Source organism: Budorcas taxicolor, chromosome 2, assembly GCF_023091745.1.
Source record: "Budorcas taxicolor isolate Tak-1 chromosome 2, Takin1.1, whole genome shotgun sequence".
In the NCBI taxonomy this organism is placed as follows: Eukaryota; Metazoa; Chordata; class Mammalia; order Artiodactyla; family Bovidae; genus Budorcas; species Budorcas taxicolor.
The window spans coordinates 162,212,077-162,233,436 of NC_068911.1; the positions used below are offsets into that span (position 1 = coordinate 162,212,077).

At 42.5% G+C, this 21,360-nt stretch overlaps 1 protein-coding gene across 1 annotated transcript in view; it reads right to left on the reverse strand.

Moving 5' to 3' along the window:
• The window catches only part of DNER (delta/notch like EGF repeat containing), a 374,690-nt gene that overhangs the window by 207,244 nt on the left and 146,086 nt on the right, over positions 1 to 21,360 (reverse strand). Inside the window, exon 4 of the mRNA XM_052662658.1 lies at positions 18,894 to 19,060. Within this exon, the coding sequence (XP_052518618.1) occupies positions 18,894 to 19,060 (167 nt within the window). The remainder of the gene's footprint in view (positions 1 to 18,893; positions 19,061 to 21,360) is intronic.

The following is a 21,360-nucleotide window of genomic DNA, read 5'->3' on the forward strand; positions in this document are numbered from 1 at the left end:
ATATATCTGTGTCTCTTTATTTGCAGATCTATGTACAGATATGCATCTGTGTATGGCAACCCACTCCGGTATTCTTGCCTGGAAAATTCCATGGACAGAGGAGCGGGGCAGCCTACATTCCACTAGGTCTCAATGGGACACAACTGAGCATGCACACTATTTATACAACATATAGACATATGAGCATCCCTGTGTATGCACATGCAACTTTGTGGTGTAAGAAACATATGTGTCTTTGTGTACAAGACACATATGTGTCTCACACATACGTATGTGCACCATTTGCGTATCTGTGTATGATGGATGGACATAAGGGTGCTTGCATCTACGTATCTCAGCAATGTATTCTGGACTTCCCTGATGGCTCAAGGGTTAAGAAACTGCTTGTTAGTGCAGGGGACATGGGTTCAATCCTTGATCTGGGAAGATCAGCTAAGCCAGATCAACGAAGCCCAGAGCAACTAAGCCAGTGCATCACAAGTACTGAGTCTGTGTGCTGCAACTACTGAAGCCCGTGAGCCCTAGGGCCTGTACTTGCAACAAGAGAAGCTGCTACAGTGAGAAGCCCACTTGCCACAGCTAGAGAAAAGCTGGCGTAGCAAGGAAGACCCAGCACAGCCAAAAACAAATAAATAAAAGATATCACTAAGCACTCAAAAAAAAATGTATTCTATAGAGTAAGATGACGTACACAAAATCTAAAACAAGCCCAAACCAAATGTTTCTGAGGGTCATCATCTCCTTGCAGGATATCCGTCTGATTAAATCTCCAGGACAGCTGATTTCGAGCGTTCATTTTCACCACCAAAAGCTACACCACAGATCTCACCATGTAATCTCACCACCATTGTCAAGACCTGCACTTCTGCTGAAAAACTTGGGTCATCACTGTCTACAAGATAAATACAAACCTCTTAGCACGGTGCAACCCGCTTCATGGTCTAGCTTCTACATCCTATCCTTTCCCTATGTTTCCAGAGTGTATTTTTTCAAGATTTTTTTGCTGTGGGCCATTTTTAAAGTCTTTATTGAATTTGTCGCAATACTGCTTCTGTTTTATGTCTGTTTTTATGTTTCAGTTTTTCAATCCCAAGGCACGTGGGACCTTAGCTTCCCAAGCAGGGATTGAGTCTGTACCCTTTGCACTGGAAGGTGAAATCTTCACCCCTGGACCGCCACCCCATTGTTTATTTACTGAAATCCACTGCTCCAGGCAAATTGATCCATTATTCTGAGGCATATGCATCCGCCCTCCCACATCCCTGCTCACACCATTCCTCCTAACTGAATGTCTTTCCCCCTCAAACCGACACTGGAGTTCCAGACCAAGCTTGAGATAATACCTCAGGTCTAAAGCTGAACTTTCCCCTTGGTGATGACTCTTCCATTCTGCATTCATGTAGCCCTTACAGGGACTATACAATCCATCTGATATTTAATATATTGAATACACTTCTTTGAATTCTCATTTACCATTTTGTGTGCAACATCATTTCAAATCATTAATATCTAACAGGGAAAAGAAGCGCTTATTATATTTGCAATCTTCCTCTTACTTCCACTGCTCTTGGGGAAGGACTCCTACTTCTTGGGTCAGTTCTCAGGCAAGTTCTTTGTAGTGAGAACCTAGATAATGGGCCAGAAAGAGAGCAGTAGAAGCAAACGATCAACAGAGAGGCTACACTGATACACAAAATAAACAGCTACAATAACTGGAAAAGAAATGAAGGAAAAGCCTCGAAGACTGGATGGTGGGCTGAGATTTTGGGAAGCAAACACTGAAAGTGGGAGAGATTTCATAAACCAAGTGCCAAACACACTGGAGACTATTAAGAGAGCAGTGAGAGGGAGATAAGATTGATAAGATTTTTATGGCACAATAGAAATGTATTTTCCCCACTCCTATTCACATGCCTTCAAAAAGATCAATGAAGATTTTAAGTGCTCTTAATTCATGTTTTGGCTGCTAGACTGTGTTTATCTGAATGTGACTACGAACAAGAGTGAACCACAGGACAACAAGATTTATCTTGGTTACATAATGAGTATGGCGTATGTCCTGTCTGACTAGAGGCTAAAGCCCCTCAAAGACAGAACTTGGGATCTTCTATATCCTTGCATTCACAGTTCTCAACACTGTGTCCTACACATGATAATTAATCAATAAATAGTTGTTGATGATAAGCAGGTCTGTGGATGAATAAGCAGGTGAAACAGATCCTGCATTTTAACATGGTCACGTCCCAAAGGCTGTCATCTGTTATTAGTGATGTAGCCAGACAGTATTAGTCAGTGTATTTATTTAAGGAGATTTTCCATTTGCCTACCAAGCAAATATAACTTCTGTAGGTCAAACTCACAATTACAGCATTAAAACAGGACAGCCAAGAGAGCATTGTGCTTGTTAAGGATGCATGTGAATACCAAAAATATCATGGCATTCAACACCCAAATGTCAGACAGCATTAGAGAGGAAAAGGCAAGAGCATCTTTCTGAAATGCAATCCTAATTATTTACATTCCTCACCAAAGACCAGACAACTTTCTCCAGTTGACATGCCCTACTTTGGTCCACTTACTTGCTGCCTTTAGGCTTTACCCAAGATCTTTGTGAAAAATAATTACAACTACCATGACTTTGTGTCAAAAATGTAATGATCATTTCTAAAGCACCCCTGGTAGGTTTTCTAAATATATGCCTTTTCTGGAAAACCATCTGCCCCCTTCTCATGGAAGAATTATGACTTTGTAAAAAGTCCATGATAAAAGGAACTTAACTCTCTAACAACAGTGGAAACAGTGGCTGACTTTATTTTGGGGGGCTCCAAAATCACTGCAGATGGTGATTGCAGCCCTGAAATTAAAAGACACTTACTGCTTGGAAGGAAAGCTATGACTAACCTAGACAGCATATTAAAAAGCAGAGACATTACTTTGTCAACAAAGGTCCGTCTAGTCAAGGCTATGGTTTTTCCAGTGGTCATGTATGGATGTGAGAGTTGGACTGTGAAGAAAGCTGAGTGCCGAAGAATTGATGCTTTTGAACTGTGGTGTTGAAGACTCTTGAGAGTCCCTTGGACTGCAAGGAGATCCAACCAGTCCATCCTAGAGGAGATCAGTCCTGGGTGTTCATTGAAAAGACTGATGTTGAAGCTGAAACTCGAACACTTTGGCCACTTGATGTGAAGAGCTGACTCATTTGAAAAGACCCTGATGCTGGGAAAGATTGAGGGCAGGAGGAGAAAGGGATGACAGAGGATGAGATGGTTGGATGGCATCACCCACTCAATGGACATGAGTTTGGGTAAACTCCGAGAGTTTGTGATGAACAGGGAGGCCTGTAGTGCTGCAGTTCATGGGGCTGCAAAGAGTCGGACACGACTGAGAGACTGGACTGAACTGAACTCTCTACCTCCAGGACCTTGAAATGGAAAAGCAAAATAATTTAAGAGAAAGAGATGGAAAAGGAATCAGGGGTTGTAGTCTTACAGATTTTTTTTTAAGTGACGATTAAATGAGAGAAATGTCACTAGAACTTGACAATGTAATGGGGAGCATGAGGGCAGCAACCACGTGTTCATTCCCCATCCTCCTGTCCCCATTTTACTTTTACTCTGATGTGAAAAGTCAACGATCTAATGAAACTGTTCCATGTACCATCCTTTGAGGTATAAATGCAATATTGTAATGAAGCCACTTTAAATATCTTCTGCTTAAAGAGACCATACCATCCTTTTTCTGGAAACTGTGATGGTCACTTTAGTCCTCGAGGAGATCCCTAAATGTCTCAGACTGCTAAGGTTGCTGCTCAGTTATATGTAAATTTCCAGTGGGTCAAGTTAAAAGCATCTGGTCAAAAGTTGGAAGCAGGGCAAGGTGCCGTTCCAAAAATAAACTAGCTATCATGAATGAAAACTAGAAGAACATTAAGAACAAATTGATAATATATTTCAACTTGTCATTAAAATGTGCAGGCTCACTGATCCAATAGATTTCATACCTGGAAAGGTAACCCAAATAGATCACAAGAAAAGATACAGAGATGAAGTTATCATGATGCTTGAAATTCTGTTTAACAAGGAAAAAGAAAGGAAGAAAGGACGGAGATAATTGCTTAACAATAGTGTATTGATTAAATCATAGTGCATCAATTCAGTGGAACACTATTCAGTCATTAAGAACACTAGGGTTTATATTTATTAACACAAAAGAATGTCAATGATACATCAAGTGAAAGAAAGCAAATAACCAGACAGCACATGAATGTGTTCTGTTTCTAAAAAAGCATGTTATGTACATGCCCACACTGCCATATAAGGAAAGCATCTGGAAGGAAATGCCACAAAATGTAAACACTGGTTGTCAGTGGGGGGGTGGGGGGTTACAGAAAGTACACGTCAGTTTTTCTTACTCTTGTATGTACTACTTTTATAACAAGAAAGAGACAGCAGAATCTTCTTTTATTTTCTAAAGGAGAGTAAACTGGAAAATTACATTCTGCTGAGGAAAAAACCATACTCCCTTGGGTTTAGATATTTAGCCTTGATAATCAGTCTCTTTCGCTCTCTTTTTCTCCCATCTCCTCCCACTCCCTCCTCTCTTCCTCCTTTTTCCTTCCCCTCTCCCTTCCCACTTGCTTAGAAAGAAGAAACAAAAGAGATGATATCGAGGAGCAGGGAGATGGCTATAAAAAAGGCCATAAAAGAATTTACTTTCTGAGTTGAAATTTGCACTGAGAGAAACTAAGGAAAGCTTTCAATGGTAAACTGGCAAAGCCCGGAGAAAGTTTGTCTTTAAAGGAATCAGGGAAAAAATTTTTTTTAATATTTTAATCAAATTCAGTGGATAAGATGTGGGTTAAAATTCACTAGCACCAACTAAGCAAAAAAAGTATTTCCTTCCAGAGTTAACAGGAAGTTCCCAGTAGTCTGGTGGCTAAGACTCCTTCTTCTACTTCTACTGAAGGGGGTGAAGGTTCAATCCCTGGTCAGGGAGCTAATATCCTACATGCTGTCAGGACCTGCCCCAGCCCCTGGGTCATGGACAATGTACAGGTGTCAGAGCTATGCTCTTTCTTTTTGGAAGCAAAATGAAGGAAAACCTTGAGAACAGAAACTAAAGACTTAAAATTTTAAATAACCAAAAGTAAAAAAAAAAAAAAAACATTAGTATCAATTAAGTAAAAAGGCATTTCTTTCCAGAGTTAACAAGAAGTTCTTAAAAATATAAAAGTAATTTATATTACTTAATGTTTCAAAATTAATCTGTAAGTAAAATGTGCTATTTTAGCTTTTTAAATAAAAGACTGACAGAGAAGAAGAGAAAATAAGGAAAGCAGAATGGGAAAACAGAGAGAGGGAGAGCTTATGGTTATAAAGACATCCCTTGAGTTTGCTTCTGAAAATCAAGCAAACCCCCTCCTCCCCACTTAAGGCATCAGGCTCACATAATAGGAGAATTACTTGCACCATCTCCTTTTTTACTTATTTTTTATTGAGGTGTAATTGACATACAACAGTGTATCAGTTTCAGGGGTACAACAAAGCGATTTGATAGTTGCATTATTGCGGAATGACTAGCACAATAAGTCCAGTTAATATACATGATCATCCATAGTTACAAATGCTTTTTCTTATAAAAAGAAATTTTAAAGTCTACCCTCTTAGAAACTTTCAAGCATGCAATATAGTATTAACTACAGTTACCATGCTGTGCATGGTATCATCAAGTTTACTTATTTTATAACTGGAAGTTTGTACCTTTTGACCCCCTTCATCCATTTCACACACTCTCCATACCCCACCCACTGTCTCTGGCAACCACCAACCTATTCTCCATAGGCCAGCAATCTGCCTTTCTGGGAAGCCTGATTCCAGGAGCTGTCTTGAAGGGTAGGAGAAATGTCTCATTTATCTTCACTCACCTGCCCCAATTCCACTACAGTCTGATTAACCAATGTTCAGTGGGGCCCAGTGAGTATTATACTGTTAACTTTAGGGACCATGTGTATTTATAATAGAGTGATTTTTTTTTTTAATGTCTGGTTTATCACCACAATCAGTAAATACCAATAAACAAATGATGCTCACCATGACAATATTGAGGAAGATGGCAAAGCACTGTGGTTCAAAGCCAACTAACAACCAAAAATCCTAATAGTCATTACCAATTATAAAAAGAATAATCTTGATTATTACTAATATTGAAACGTGACTTCAATTTGAGTAAAACTTAAATTGAACAGAATGCTCCTAACTAGGTCAATGTGAGCTATAAAAATTTTATCTAAATTATGCTGTTCAGGACAGACTGTTTTTGTTCTCTTTCAACTATTGCCTTTATTTGAACATTCCCAAGTTTTTCCCCCTATAACAGGGAGTTCAATAGACCATATTCGACTGTGGCTTTAAAATGACCATGAAAAGGTGAAATATTTGCATTTTCTTTGTTAAATCTTAACCTTTTAGCAAAAGAAGATGTTAATGATTCTACAGCTGGTATCCTTTCCAAACTTTCTTTGACAGTGTTACCCCTGGTCCCCGGAGCAAGACATCTTAAAGGACAAAGTGTAAAATGTAGCAATCCCAAAAGAATGATGAAAAGTTTTTCTTTCTTTCTTTCTTCTTCATTTGATCCTCTACTTTTAATGTAATAAAAGGGGGGTAAAGTTTAAGTGTCACAGAGGTGGGCTACGAAAACTTTAAAAGAAATCTTAAGATTGGTACTGGCAACTGGAAATTTTCCTCATGTGGCATTTACTGAGCAGAATAAATGTTACATATGAACAAAGTGTAGGGGCTTCCCAGGTGGCTCAAGGGTAAAGAATCTGCCTGCAATGCAGGAGACACAGATTCAATCCCTGGGTTGGGAAGATCCCCCAGAGAGTACATGGCAATGCGCTCCAATATTCTTGCCTGGGAAATCCCACGGACAGAGGGACCTGGCAGGCTACGGTCCCTGGGATCACAAAGAGTTGGTTGACTCTACAACTCTTTGCGACAAATGAACAAAATGTAATCAGGTTATCATGTGACCATCACGGTGCAAGGAGCAGTGACATGGTGCCTTCTCTCTAGACATTTATAGTCTGATTAAAGATACAAAATCAACATACCAAAAAAACTCTAAAAGGATAGGGAACAATTTAGACACTGATTTGTGTGATGCTGGCTGCAAACTTGATTATCAAAGAGGTGGGTAAAATTTAAGTGGTTGGAAATCAATGATTTCATAAAGGAGTTAGAAGAAGGAAAAGAAGACAGGGTTGAGAAAAAAAAATGATGCCAGCTACCCAGAGAGAGAAATAAATGGGAAATTTGCAGGACTGGAGCACCAAAGAATTGATGCTTTTGAACTGTGGTGTTGGAGAAGACTCATGAGAGTTGCTAGGACTGCAAGGAGATCCAACCAGTCAATCCTAAAGGAAATCAGTCCTGAGTAGTCTTTGGAAGGATTGATGCTGAAGTTGAAACTCCAATACTTTGGCCACCTGATGCAAAGAACTGACTCATTGGAAAAGACCCTGATGCTGGGAAAGATTGAAGGCAGGAGGAGAAGGGGACAACAGAGGATGAGATGGTTGGATGGCATACTGACTTCATGGACATAAGTTTGAGTAAAGCTCCAAGAGCTGGTGATGGACAGGGAAGCCTGATGTGCTGCAGTCCATGGGGTTTCAGAGTCAGACACGACTGAGTGACTGAACTGAATATCTGGAAAGGATGACCAGTAATTCCAACCACAAGATTCAGAAGGGGGAAAGGACAGCCTCATTCCAGGCTGGCATCAGTGTGCAAGACCTAGGGGTGGTCCAGGCGAAACTGCTCCAGGTTTCAGGAAGACAGGATCCAGACCACAAGATGAGGGCCTACTATGGGCAGAGAAGCTGGACAGCATGACAGCCCTGAACGGGAACTAGAGACAGTGTGGCCTTACACCTGCAAGAAATTAGATGTTACAAACATCTCTCCTCAAAGTCCAAGGAAGTTCAATACTTGTGGATTTAGAAAGGAAGATTCCAGTTCAATGTACATCCAAGGGGCCAGGGACCTCAGAGCCCCATGTTTGGATGGTATGATACATACTCCATCCATCTCTACCAATAAGAGCTCATTAAATATTGTAGGCTTGTTGGAGGATGACCTGGAAACTGAGTCTTCATGTAACTAAGCAGGTCGGGAGAATGCAGGTTCTGACACTGCAAGAATGAACATTTTGAAAAGTAGGCAGCAACCTGGGTACAAGAAAGATGAGTTAAGGCATTTTGGAGGACCAACCCTGCTTTGCTGATTCAGAACTAGGGTGCAAACACTTATCCTCACACTAATGGTCTTAAAATATATCATACTCAGTTAAGATACCATCAAGGTCTAGTATGGAATATTCTGAAATGTTAAGTGCCCCAATCAGTACCTTCTTTCTTTATATCTTTATTTAGTCTATTAATGTAAGATCTGAGAGGCTTGCAGAAAACACATACCATTAAATGTGCTGCGCTTAGTCACTCAGTGGTGTCCAACTCTTCACAATACCATGGACTGTAGCCCACCAGGCTTCTCTGTCCATGGAGATTCTCCAGTCAAGAATACTGAAGTGGGTTGCCATGCTCTCCTCCAGGGGATCTTCCCTATCCAGGGGTTAAACCCAGATCTCCCACACTGCAGGCAGATTCTTTACCATCTGAGCCACCAGGGAAGCTCATACCATTAAATTAGTTCAGTTCAATTCAGTGGCTCAGTTGTGTTTGACTCTTTGTGACCCTATAGACTGCAGCATGCCAGGCTTCCCTGTCCATCACCAACTCCCAGAGCTTGCTCAAACTCATGTCCATTGAGTTGGTGATGCCATCCAACCATCTTATCCTCTGTCATCCCCTTCTCCTCCTGCCTTCATCATTAACATTAGTCACTATGCAAGGCTTCAGAGTGCTTCAACCAAACTATGATGTTTAAAAAAATCTCCTGTCCGCCATCTTTCCAGCCCTCAGTCAGACGGGCGCGGAGACGCTTCTGGAAGTAACATCGCGAAGGCTGCCCAAGGAGAACCCCAAGTTCAGTTCAAACTTGTTCTGGTTGGTGATGGTGGTACTGGAAAAACTACATTCGTGAAGCGTCATCTGACTGGTGAATTTGAGAAGAAGTATGTAGCTACCTTGGGTGTTGAGGTCCATCCTCTTGTGTTCCATACCAACAGAGGACCTATTAAGTTCAATGTATGGGATACAGCTGGTCAGGAGAAATTTGGTGGACTGAGAGATGGTTATTATATACAAGCTCAGTGTGCCATTATAATGTTTGACGTAACATCAAGAGTTACTTACAAGAATGTGCCTAACTGGCATAGAGATCTGGTACGAGTGTGTGAGAACATCCCAATTGTGTTGTGTGGCAACAAAGTGGATATTAAGGACAGAAAGGTTAAGGCAAAGTCAATTGTCTTCCACCGAAAGAAGAATCTTCAGTACTATGACATTTCTGCCAAAAGTAACTACAACTTTGAAAAGCCCTTCCTCTGGCTTGCTAGAAAACTGACTGGAGACCCTAACTTGGAGTTTGTCGCCATGCCTGCTCTTGCCCCGCCAGAGGTGGTCATGGACCCAGCCTTGGCAGCACAGTACGAGCACGATTTAGAGGTTGCTCAGACAACTGCTCTCCCGGATGAAGATGATGACCTGTGAGAAAGTGAAGCTGGGGCCCAGCGTCAGAAGTCTAGTTTTATAGGCAACTGTCCTGTGATGTCAGTGGTGCAGCGTGTTTGCCACTTTATTATATAGCTAAGCAGAACATGTGCTTAATCTTTGGATGCTGAAGGAGATGGATGGGCTTTGGAGTGAATGTGGCAGTTTAAAAAAAATACCTTCATTTTTTGGACCTGCATATTTAGGTGTTTTGGAACACAGTTGTTTCCTCCTTGAGTTTCAAATATAAGACTGCTATAGTCACATGACAATATTGAGAGGTGGAATCTTGTTTGTTACTGTCATTCCCATTCCTTTTCGTTTAGAATCAGAATAAAGTTGTATTTCAAATATCAAAAAAAAAAAAAAAAAATCTCCTGTCCCTACTTTTCTATTCAAAAATTTCCCCTTTGACTGCTGCCCACCACCTTCACCCCAGCCAGTGAAGTCCTCATGGAGTCCCCTAACTTTTGAGAATACTTTTGCCCAAATCCCTCTTTTCATCAAAGTTATGGTATGAGACATTCAACTCCAGCTAAACTACTTTGACCTTACATTTTAAAGGACAAATCTTATAGGAACAGTGTACCCAAAGGGAAGGGAGAGAGAGAGTTCAAGAGTAAAAAAAATAGAGTTTTATTAAAAGCTTCTAAAAGACTTTCTGAAAAATCATGTCAAAAACTACTTCCTTTACCTGTTGAGGATAAATAGAGAACCCAGGACATAAATTCACCCCTTTGAGCACTTAACTTTATGTGTATTTGTTCATGTTTAAGAAGCAATTAGAAGAGTGGATGGGATTTTCCAAGTTTCTATTATGGGCCTGTTGAAATTAAAGCCTATTTCTATTTGTACTGACCATTAGTCAATTTTTAGCACTATTATTAAGTTATCTTAATTACACAGACTCCTGTGCCATTAAATTGTCACCCACTGCCCTTTGTACAGCCAAGAATAATCTTTTGCCTGCCCACCACAAACGCTGCCCCCATCCTCCTGGAAGAGTTAGCTACTCCTTAGTCTTTGACACACCCCCTTGTCTCCTCCTTTGTTGCCCCTTGAACTCAGAGACCACACCTAAGTCAATTTCCCATTTACAGATAAGCACAGGGCCTGAGTGCAGATGTGTGGTAGTTGGAACACTCTTTGGCATTTCACATGCTAGCAAAGTAATGCTCAAAATTCTCCAAGCCAGGCTTCAACAGTACATGTCCAGAGAACTTCCAGATGTTCAATCTGGATTTAGAAAAGGCAAAGAACCAGAGACCAAATTGCCAACATTCACTGGATCAGAGAAAAAGCAAGAAAACGCCAGAAAAACATCTACTTCTGCTTCATTGACCATGCCTTTGACTGTGTGGATCACAACAAACTATGGAAAATTCTAAGTGAGATGGGAATACCAGACCACCTTACCTGTCTCCTGAGAAACCTGTATACAGGTCACGAAGCTGAAACTGAAGCTCCAATCCTTTGGCCATCTGATGTGAAGAGTCAACTCATTAGAAAAGACCCTGATACTGGGAAAGATTGAAGGCAGGAGAAGGGGTTGACAGAGGACAAGATAGTTGGATGGTGCCGGGAGCCAGCATGGGGAATCCCCCATGGCAAAGGTCATGAGGAAAGGGGCCTGACAAACACAAAGGCGGGATCAGGCCTCAGGGATCCCCCTGGACTTTCTTGAGCATCTACCCCCAAAACCCAGAGTCTGCCTGCTTTACTGTGTTATGCTTTCCACCAACTCCTCTGACATTAACAGGGGGCTGTCCCCCCACCACCTTTTTCTGGAAAAAGTTTATTTAGAGCTGCTCTAAATAAATAAATCTCTCCTTGCCGACTCTGTCCCCGCTTCGAATTCCCTGGATCCACCAGGGCTGGACCCTGGCAGGATGGCATCACTTACTCAATGGACATGAGTTTGAGCAAGCTCCAAGAAATGGTGAAGGACAGGGAAGCCAGGTGTGCTGCAGTCTATGAAGTCCCAAAGAGTCAGACACGACTGAGTGACTGAACAACAACAGCAGTGCCTGAAAAATAAGGCATTCAATGCAGATTTTCAAAACCAATAAGGAAAGATTTCCCCCACCTCTGCTGCTTGCTGCTGCTGCTGCTGCTAAGTCGCATCAGTCATGTCCAACTCTGTGCACCCCATAGATGGCAGCCCACCAGGCTCCCCCATCCCTGGGATTCTCCAGGCAAGAGTACTGGAGTGGGTTGCCATTTCCTTCTCCAGGGGATCTTCTCATGTCTCCTGCATTGGCAAGTAGGTTCTTTACCACTGAGCCACCTGAGATGCCCACAACAGCTTAACGAGTTGGTTCTAAAAGAGACACAGATGTCTCTGAGAATCCAATGAAGTTTGACCTTTCTCCTAAGAAGGGTGCACAAATACACAAAAGTCTATAGTGCATTTTAAGAACTTCCTGGGCTCCGTGAAGTGAACTTTGACCCCCACAACTACTGCAAAACAAGGGGCCAACTGACCCCAAACTAGGAACTTCCACCTACGAATAACAGCATCCATCCACTGGCTGCATATTGAACATTTCATTTAAAAAAAAAATACCAGAATAAACAGACTACAAAAGATTGTATCTCCAAGGAAGCATCATGATGTCACTAAAAACAAATGTAATAGGTAAGTCCATGAAGCTTTAAACCCCTGGGGCTGTGAAGGTCTACTGTACCAAAACCATCTTATTACCTCTATAAAAGTCTCAACCTTCATTGTACCTGCTCAAGTACTAAGTTATTTCTCCTTATTTCTCAAGAGAAGAAAATCAATAGAAAGCAAATTATCATTTTGCAAGATCAGAATCTTTTTTAATTGGAAATTCAGAATCAAGGAAATATAAAGCATTCTACAGCTCCCAGGTGGCACAAAATGGTCGTGGGCAGACGGGGATCATTTCTAATCAAGTTATGATGTCAGTTACAAAGATCTGGAAGTCACTGATTTCCAGTGGTTAATCTGTTATTGAGTGCAAGTTCACAGAAGAGATGAGGTCCAGCTGACCGAGAAGATGGCAGACTAATGTCTCAAAATAACCATCTTATCAAGGTCTGGATGCCAGTTTTTTGTTTGTTTGTTTGTTTTTGTAGATCAGAGATGCAGAGATGGGGGGAGTGCAGGGGGAGATGAGGAAACAAAGTGAAAAGGTCATTCATCTTGTAAGTATGTCCTAGAATTACGAGGCTCAGGCAGGGGATGTGTTAGTTTCTTCCTTTCTGTACCCATCCACAGGTGGACAGTGTCCTGAACAGGCAGGCAGAGGGGCAGAATTCCCTGAGGCAGGTCATTATGTATGAAATAATAACAAAAACAACAGAAAGCAACTCAAAGAAAGTTTCAACATGAACATCTTTGTTCAAGATTCAACAAATCTATTAGATATAATCCAGAAAAAGTGATCCCAGCTCCTAAAGTTCAGTTCAGTTCAGTCGCTCAGTCATGTCTGACTCTTTGCGACCCCATGAATTGCAGCACGCCAGGCCTCCCTGTCCATCACCATCTCCTGGAGTTCACTCAGACTCATGTCCATCGAGTCCGTGATGCCATCCAGCCATCTCATCCTCAGTTGTCCCCTTCTCCTCCTGCCCCCAATCCCTCCCAGCATCAGAGTCTTTTCCAATGAGTCAACTCTTCACATGAGGTGGCCAAAGTACTGGAGCTTCAGCTTTAGCATCATTCCTTCCAAAGAAATCCCAGGGTTGATCTCCTTCAGAATGGACTGGTTGGATCTCCTTGCAGTCCAAGGGACTCTCAAGAGTCTTCTCCAACACCACAGTTCAAAAGCAGCAATTCTTCGGTGCTCAGCCTTCTTCACAGTCCAACTCTCACATCCATACATGACAACAGGAAAAACCATAGCCTTGACTAGACAGACCTTAGTCAGCAAAGTAATGTCTCTGCTTTTGAATATGCTATCTAGGTTGGTCATAACTTTTCTTCCAAGGAGTAAGTGTCTTTTAATTTCATGGCTGCAGTCACCATCTGCAGTGATTCTGGAGCCCAAAAAAATAAAGTCTGACACTGTTTCCACTGTTTCCCCATGTATTTCCCATGAAGTGATGGGACCGGATGCCATGATCTTCGTTTTCTGAATGGTGAGCTTTAAGCCAACTTTTTCACTCTCCTCTTTCACTTTCATCAAGAGGCTTTTTAGCTCCTCTTCACTTTCAGCCATAAGGGTGGTATCATCTGCATATCTGAGGTTATTGATATTTCTCCCAGCAATCTTGATTCCACCTTGTGTTTCTTCCAGTCCAGCATTTCCAGCTCCTAAAAGGACAGCACTATTCCTTCCTTTGTAAACTTCAAATGGATCGAAAGTTATAAGGGCAGGGTTTTTTTGTAAATTATAAACAATATACCATTGGTCTAGATAAAACAGAAATGTATTTCCTTTTAAAATATAAATTAGAGATAAAAATATACTAAAAACTGTAAGAAAGAATGATACAAATGTGGTACAAGTGATGAAGAAAATAGTAGGTAATGAGCAGGAAAAGATAATGACGAAAGTGAAAGAAAGCAAATGCAAGCAGCTAGACCACTGCAAAGAAAAGAAAGAGTGGAGGGAGGATGAGCTAGAGGGAAAGAAAAATAAAATCAAAGAAGAAGAAAAATAAAATATCAGATTGAGGAAGCAACAAATACAAACCATAAAAGAAAAAAGCAAGAGGGGAAAAAGCAGTGTTTCTCTGAGCAAATAGGTCGATAAGAAGCATCAGTAAAGCACACATGCTCTGCTGGGTTTTCTGATCAGAAAGAGAAATAACTATGAGGATCTTCTGGAGTCATCTGTGTGTCTGTAGGAATTTGTAAGAGTTCACAGATGTTTGAGATTTGGGAGTCCATGTAGAGTAGAACTTCAGCTGGCTGTTTTTCTCCTGTGGAGCTCCAAGTGAGGAGAGTTTAAATGAGGTTTTCTTTCTTCCTTTCTTTCTTTCTTTCTTTTTGGCCAAGCTGCACAGCTTGTGCAATTTTAGTTCCCGGACCAAGGATCAAACCGCAGGCCCATCACAGTGACAGCGTGGAGTCTGAATCACTGAACTACCAGGAAATTCTCTAACAGACAGATCTGGCCATCTGAGGAACAGAGAGGGTGGGAGAGTGGAAGAGGTCCAGGTGGGGAAGGTAGCAGGTGACTGGAGCAGAGGTCCATTGAGTATACGTTACTTGCTCAGTTGTGTCCAACTATTTTCAACCCGTGAACTGTAGTCCACCAGGTTCCTCTGTCCATGGGATTTTCCAGGCAAGAATACTGGAGTGGGTTGCTATTTCCTCCTCCAGAGGATATTCCCCACCCAGGAATCAAACTTGGGTCTCTTGCATCGACAAGAGGATTTTTTACCATCTGAGCCACCAGGGAAGCCCCCATTGAGTATAATCGGAGGAAAACATGCCTAAGGACAGGTGACAAGAGGAAATAAAAGCTTAGAGAAGGAGTCCAATGGGGCTTTCACCCTAAGGATATGGAGACCTCCAACAGCTCTCCAACCCAGAGAGCTGGTTTGGCTCCACCTCCTGAGACCATCCATCAAGGCAATGTCTGCAAGCAATAGCAAATAATACAAAACTGAAGAAAGACCATACATCAGTCAGGCAAGCCACAACTGCATTTCATGGAAACGCACCTGGAACCATGAATCTTCCCTACTTGGGAATCCAGAGCACTGGGTGAATGGATCCTCACAGAGCCGAGAGCACCTCAGACACCTCGCAGGGAAAGGTGCGAAACAAGGTCAATTCAGTTCTTTAGCACAAGCGGTGTGCTAGTCATGTCCGACTCTTTGCGACCCCATGGACCGTAATGCCAGGCTCCTCTGTCCATGGGATTGTCCAGGCAAGAATACTGGAGTGGGTGGCCATTCCCATTCTCATTCCCGAAGCAAGTATCGAACCCAGGTCTCCTGCACTGCTGGCAAGTTTTATAGTCTGAACCACCAGAGAAGCCCCTTTAACCCAAAAAAAGTGCCTAAAGCAAATAAAATATTTGGAAAAGACACATTTAGGGAAAACAGAAAGGATGATTAAGAAGAAGGTGGAAGAGCTGAAGTTGGGTGGACTGCACAGGAGCAAAGGGGCGGGTACGCTGAGGCCCAGAGGGAAGAGCTACCCATTGTGTTACAATGTTAAGTCACCTCTTTCTTTCCAAGAAACAGTATAAATATTCATAAGGTCAGGGTAATGGAGGAAAACTGGAAGAATTTGAAAGGAATAGCACTGAAAAGGTCAGAGATAAATACATTCTCATCATTGGAATGTGTAGAATATTAACGTGAGACTCTCAGTGACAAACTTTAGAAAAGAACATTTATGGAAAGCTGGTAATAGCAACCAAATTTGTCTCTCGAAGACAGAAAATGGGCTCCTCTGCTCTGTTGCAGAGAAATATTAAAACTCCTGGGAACCTCAGTTATGGACAGGAATCTACTGGGAGTGAGGGAAAGAAGGCGGTTCCGGAGACGGCCTCAGGCTTCTTTCTAGGAAGAAGCAGCAGGGACTGACAGCGCCACAGCTCCACAAGGAAGCTTTCCCCACCTGCACTGGCATCCCTGCATTCATCCATCGAACAAATGCCATTGTATCCTTCAATATCGTTTTTTGGTTCTTAGCTAAAATGTATTCATACCTACAGAGTCCAGTATTGTAAAAAAAAGAAATTATTATAAGAAGTTGCTTTTTAAAAAATTAAACTCTCAAAAAGAAAGGTAAAAACACGTCAATGTAGGAAGCAGAAGGCTTCCACAATTACAAAAGCTAAATCTTGTTTCTTTAAGACAAAAAGAATTTGTAAAAGAAGTAGCTGGCAATGTGTAGGTGTCACCAAACTCTCACTGAGGAAGCAGACGTTTTCTCGCAGAAGGAGCTCGTGAAACACGACGCTACCTTTAAAAAGAGTTAACACTAAAAGCCACATAAAATAGGAAGCTCTAGAGAGGAAATCTAAAAAGATAGCAGATCACAAATTTTCACAATGGAAAATACTGATTTGGAGAAATAAAGGATCAAAATCATGGTCTCCTCATCATAACCTATGTAAGTTTTGAGAAAGAATTCCTTACCTGAGTTATCAATATGTTAAATTAATTTTTTGGAAATTACTCCTCCAAGGAACAATTCAACCAAAGGCATGTTTTTCTGTGAAATTTTCTGCTAGCAAAAGGAACACAAGTTATGTTGGAGTTCATAAAAATCCTTGTTTCTCAAAAGAATAAATCAATATTAACATTGGAAAATCTTTCTCTATTAATATTTATCCCTACTCCCATTGTCAGTCTAAATCACAGTTATGTTACAACCCAAAGTAATATAAAATGTAAGATAACATTTCAAGTATATATATTTTGGCAAAATTAATGACCTTTTAAAGAGTAGTAACAGCGCATACGTTTTCTTGAAAGAGCTTCAAGTCATAGAACAGGCTACTCTACTAAAAAGAAAACCTTACAAGCTTAATATAAAATTAAATTGAAACTATATATCAAAATATACAAACCATTTCCTCTTAAATAAATTGTTACAAATTTATTGTTATTTATTTTTTGCATCCAGACATGGATGCAAATAATAGTTACTTGTATCAGGGAGTAAAATTGAGGTTTGACTGTTGACAACACATTACATATTTTCTAATAATCTATCTTAATAGCTATCCATTTACTTGTATCAGACATGGATGCAAATAATAGTTACTTGTATCAGGGAGTAAAATTGAGGTTTGACTGTTGACAACACATTACATATTTTCTAATAATCTACCTTAATAGCTATCCATCTTAATAGCCAAAAATGGGTCCAAAGTTGATTACTGTCCCTCTTTCACCAGCATGTCCACATCCCAAGCTGATTTCTTTTTTACCTTCTCTCCATCCAATAAAATCCCTGCCCTTAACTCCAGTTAGATTTCTAAAGATTAGGAAATGACCTTATCATCAGAGAAGGACCCAATATAAAATAACACTATATATGATTTGAGCATTTTATTTTCCCAGTTTATCTTCCTTATATTTGCATCAGAGACATCTCTTTGAGAATACATCTTAATGCTTCTATTTAGTTTAGCAAAATATTTAGTGTACCTCAGGAAACAATGGTGAAATTAACCAAAAGCATCCCTAACATTTGTAATTTATACTTTTACATCCATTTTCATTAAACCTTTTCAATACCCCTGCGAGACAGGTGCTGCCTCTGCCCTCTGGCTCCCCCGTCCTCGAGGTGAAGACTGCTGGAGAATAGGACTGAACGGGACAGGGTACTGAGAGCAAGACGCAGCAACCACGTGGGCACACTGGACCAGGATGGGCAGAGTCTAAACTTCAGCTTGTGTCTCTGAGTGGCAGCTGTAGGATGCCACATGTCTGGCTAAAGTCAGGATGCTGTTGACATGCTAAGGGGCTGGACTTCAAGTCCCATCCCTAGGATGAAGGTAATCGGCAGGACAGAGTTCGAAGGCTAAGCCAGGGAAAGTCCTGTGGGAACTGCCCAAGTGTAGCCCTTGAGGGGGCAGGAGGTAAGAGGGGTAGAGGAGGTCAGGAAGAATCACACTTTCTGAAGGCTATTTCTCCTCCAGGACAGAGGAATCTAAAAATTGGCTAGTTGAACAAGTGGCAGTTTCGAGAAGGTTAAATGACAGGTTTAACCATGTTCAAGAAAATGCAAAAACTCAGAAGTGACCCATGGAGGAAGGTGGTATGGGCAAGAGGGACCCCCAAAGAAACTTGGGATTCCCCCGAGTTATCCTGAGTCAGAGGCTCAGGTGCGATCACGTGCTTGCTCAGGTGCTGAGCCCCTGGCTCTGGGTCAGGCCAATAGCAAGTGACAACCAAGCTTCCCCTGAGACACTGACATTCACTGCCTCCAGTTGCCCACAGTTCCAGGAGAAAGAAGACTGAAGACTCAAAAACAAAGCCGAGACTCAGAGCATTGGATGCCAATGACCACACACCAAGGATACTCTGCTCGGTGTTGGGATACAATCTCCGGATTCCAGAGCCCACAATTTCCCCATTTTGAGCCACACTGGAAATTACATCTCAGAAGCCAATTTTGATTATATGTGAAACCTCACCTAAAATGGAGGAAATTTTGCTGAGGGCTGGAATTCAGATTATCTGGGCAAAATTCCCTACATACTGTCTCTAACACACCAAACTGAGGTCAAGTTGAATCCCACGCAGTTTTAGATACAAGATTTCCACAACTCACCAATGAAGTGATTCTGCCCCAGGGCAAGCATCTCCTCCAAGAGAACAAGGCCCCCAGGAGCCTGGAGGAGGGTTACGCTCCGACCATCGATGAGGGAGCATTGCTGAAATCCTGTCGCCGTGACCTTCCACAGCAAAATCAGCGAGGCAGTGGCGTCTTGCCGAATTCTGAAAACGAGAACGACGTCAATGGAAACTCCCTTTCAGAAAAATTCATCTTAGAATCAGGCCATCAGGTTAACACTAAAAATAAAGATGATGTATACACCCATAAAAGTATCAAGAAATGGATGACATGATCTTCTAAACAGGCGCCCGCTTTATATGGACTCATGATGATCAACTCCCATGCTGTTAAAAACACCCATCTCCCACTTGATCAAAAATAAACCACAAAACCACTAATAGGTAACTCTAGGTCATAATTTTCATCAATAATAAAAGGGTCTGTTGAATTTAGAGACAACTTATTCCATGTGTGTGTGTTAGTCACTCACTCATGTCCAACTCTTCGTGACCCCACGGACTACTTCCCACCAGGCTGCTCTGTCCATGGAATTCTCCAGGCAAGAATATTGGAGTTGGTAGCCATTCTCTTCTCCAGGGAATCTTCCCGACCCAGGGATTGAACCCTGCATTGCAGGCGGATTCTTCACTATGTGGGCCACCAGGGAAGCCCAACTTCTTCCGTATCCACACGATAAAGAGTTCTGCTAGAATTTATTATACCTGTGTAACACATCCCAAATCACCTGAGTTTGCTGCTAAAATAAGTGAAAGTGTGTCAGCTCCCATGCTTCAGGTCTCCCCTGGTTTTTCCTTGTTTTCAAGATAAAATCCAAAGAATAAGATGCCCTAGCAGACGAAGCCACCCAGCCTCCATGCCTCTCAGTCTCGCATTGTGCAGCTCCACCCTTGCCATCCACGCAGTGGCCACAAGGAGCTACTGTGTCTTCCCCCAGGACGTCCTATCCCGGCTCCCAGCCATTGCTTCCCCCTCCCACTGGGAACCTGTCACTCTTCAAGGCCTACCCCACTAGCACCCCTCCTCCAGGACCTTCCCCTCTCTTCCCAGCACTGGTAGCTGCCACTCCTTCCTCTGTGCCGCTGGGGAAGGGGTTCACAGTGCACAGATCTGATCCCTCCCCACCCAAGGCAGAGCTCTTGGCTTGCAGCAAGGGTCTCAATAAAGGGTCATTAAACAATCAGATTCACCAATAAAGGAAAGCGTAAGGGGCTAGCAACCCTCCCACGTGAACCCAGCACCCAGAGATCGTTCTGCACTTCCATCTTACTCAACCTGCTGCTGCTGCTCCTGGGTCACTGCTGTTTCTGTCAAACGCTGCAGCTTAAGGGTCTTGGGAATTTCAGATTTGTTGTGGGGGCAGTGGGGAGTGGAGAGGAAGGCAGCATTTAAAAGCGTAGACCACAAGTTTCCCAAAAGGCTTATGCAAGTAAAGCAACATGACCCAGACAAGAAAGAACTGGGGCATGGTTTCGTAAACATAAAGGAAACCAATGATTTCCCTGAAACCAGCTCTGGCTGGTGGGGTTTCCGTCCTCGGTAGGAGCAACAGAACACTTAGGACAGGGGTCCCCCTATTGGTAGAACTCGAAGCTGCTCCCAGGCCTCACCCTCCTCCCTGCCAGACGTCTTCCCTGTGTCCATCCTGGCTCTTCCCCACCAGGTGACTTCAAGGTGGGGACAGGGGATACAGAGGTAATGGAACAAAGCCCCTCGTCCAAACATTTTTAGAGACTCCTTTGTTTAGAAGACAAGGTATAGAAAAATGACCCTGCGTGGTCCAAGTGAAGAGTGCCCACTGCCCTCTTTCAATAGAGTCACTGCAGTATCCTGGTTAAGCTGGGCCAGGTCCTCCCCCTCCCAAAGTCCTACCCTCTCTTTTAAAGTCCCTGAAGACTAGACAGCAAGTGCCCATTTGGGTACGTGACAGGTAGCTTCCCTGGGAGCTCAGCTGGTAAAGAATCTGCCTGCAATGTGGGAGACCTGGGTTTGATCCCTGGGTTGGGAAGATCCCCTAGAGAAGGGCATGGCAACCCACTTCAGTGTTCTTGCCTGGAGAATCCCCGTGGACAGAGGAGCCTGGTGGGCTACAGTCCACGGGGCCTCAAAGAGTCAGACACGACTGAGTGACTAAGCATAGCACAGCACAGGGTGGGGAGTTGTCAGACAGGTCAGGAGTGCTCCATGCAGCCTCCACCCCCACTCTCCAGCCTCCACCCCCACTCCCCAGCAATGCACAGCACCTGGTGTCTCCACAGGTATTGTCAACACCACTTCCCTTTGCCTCCTCCCCACCCCCTGCAGTGACATCGAGCAGTGTGTAATTTGAAGGAGCATAAATTAAAAACACAACAAAACACACATCTCACCTGCTTGTTTTTAAAGAGATAATTGCAATGCTTGATGTTAAACGTGGGGTAAATCATGCATATGAATTTAACCT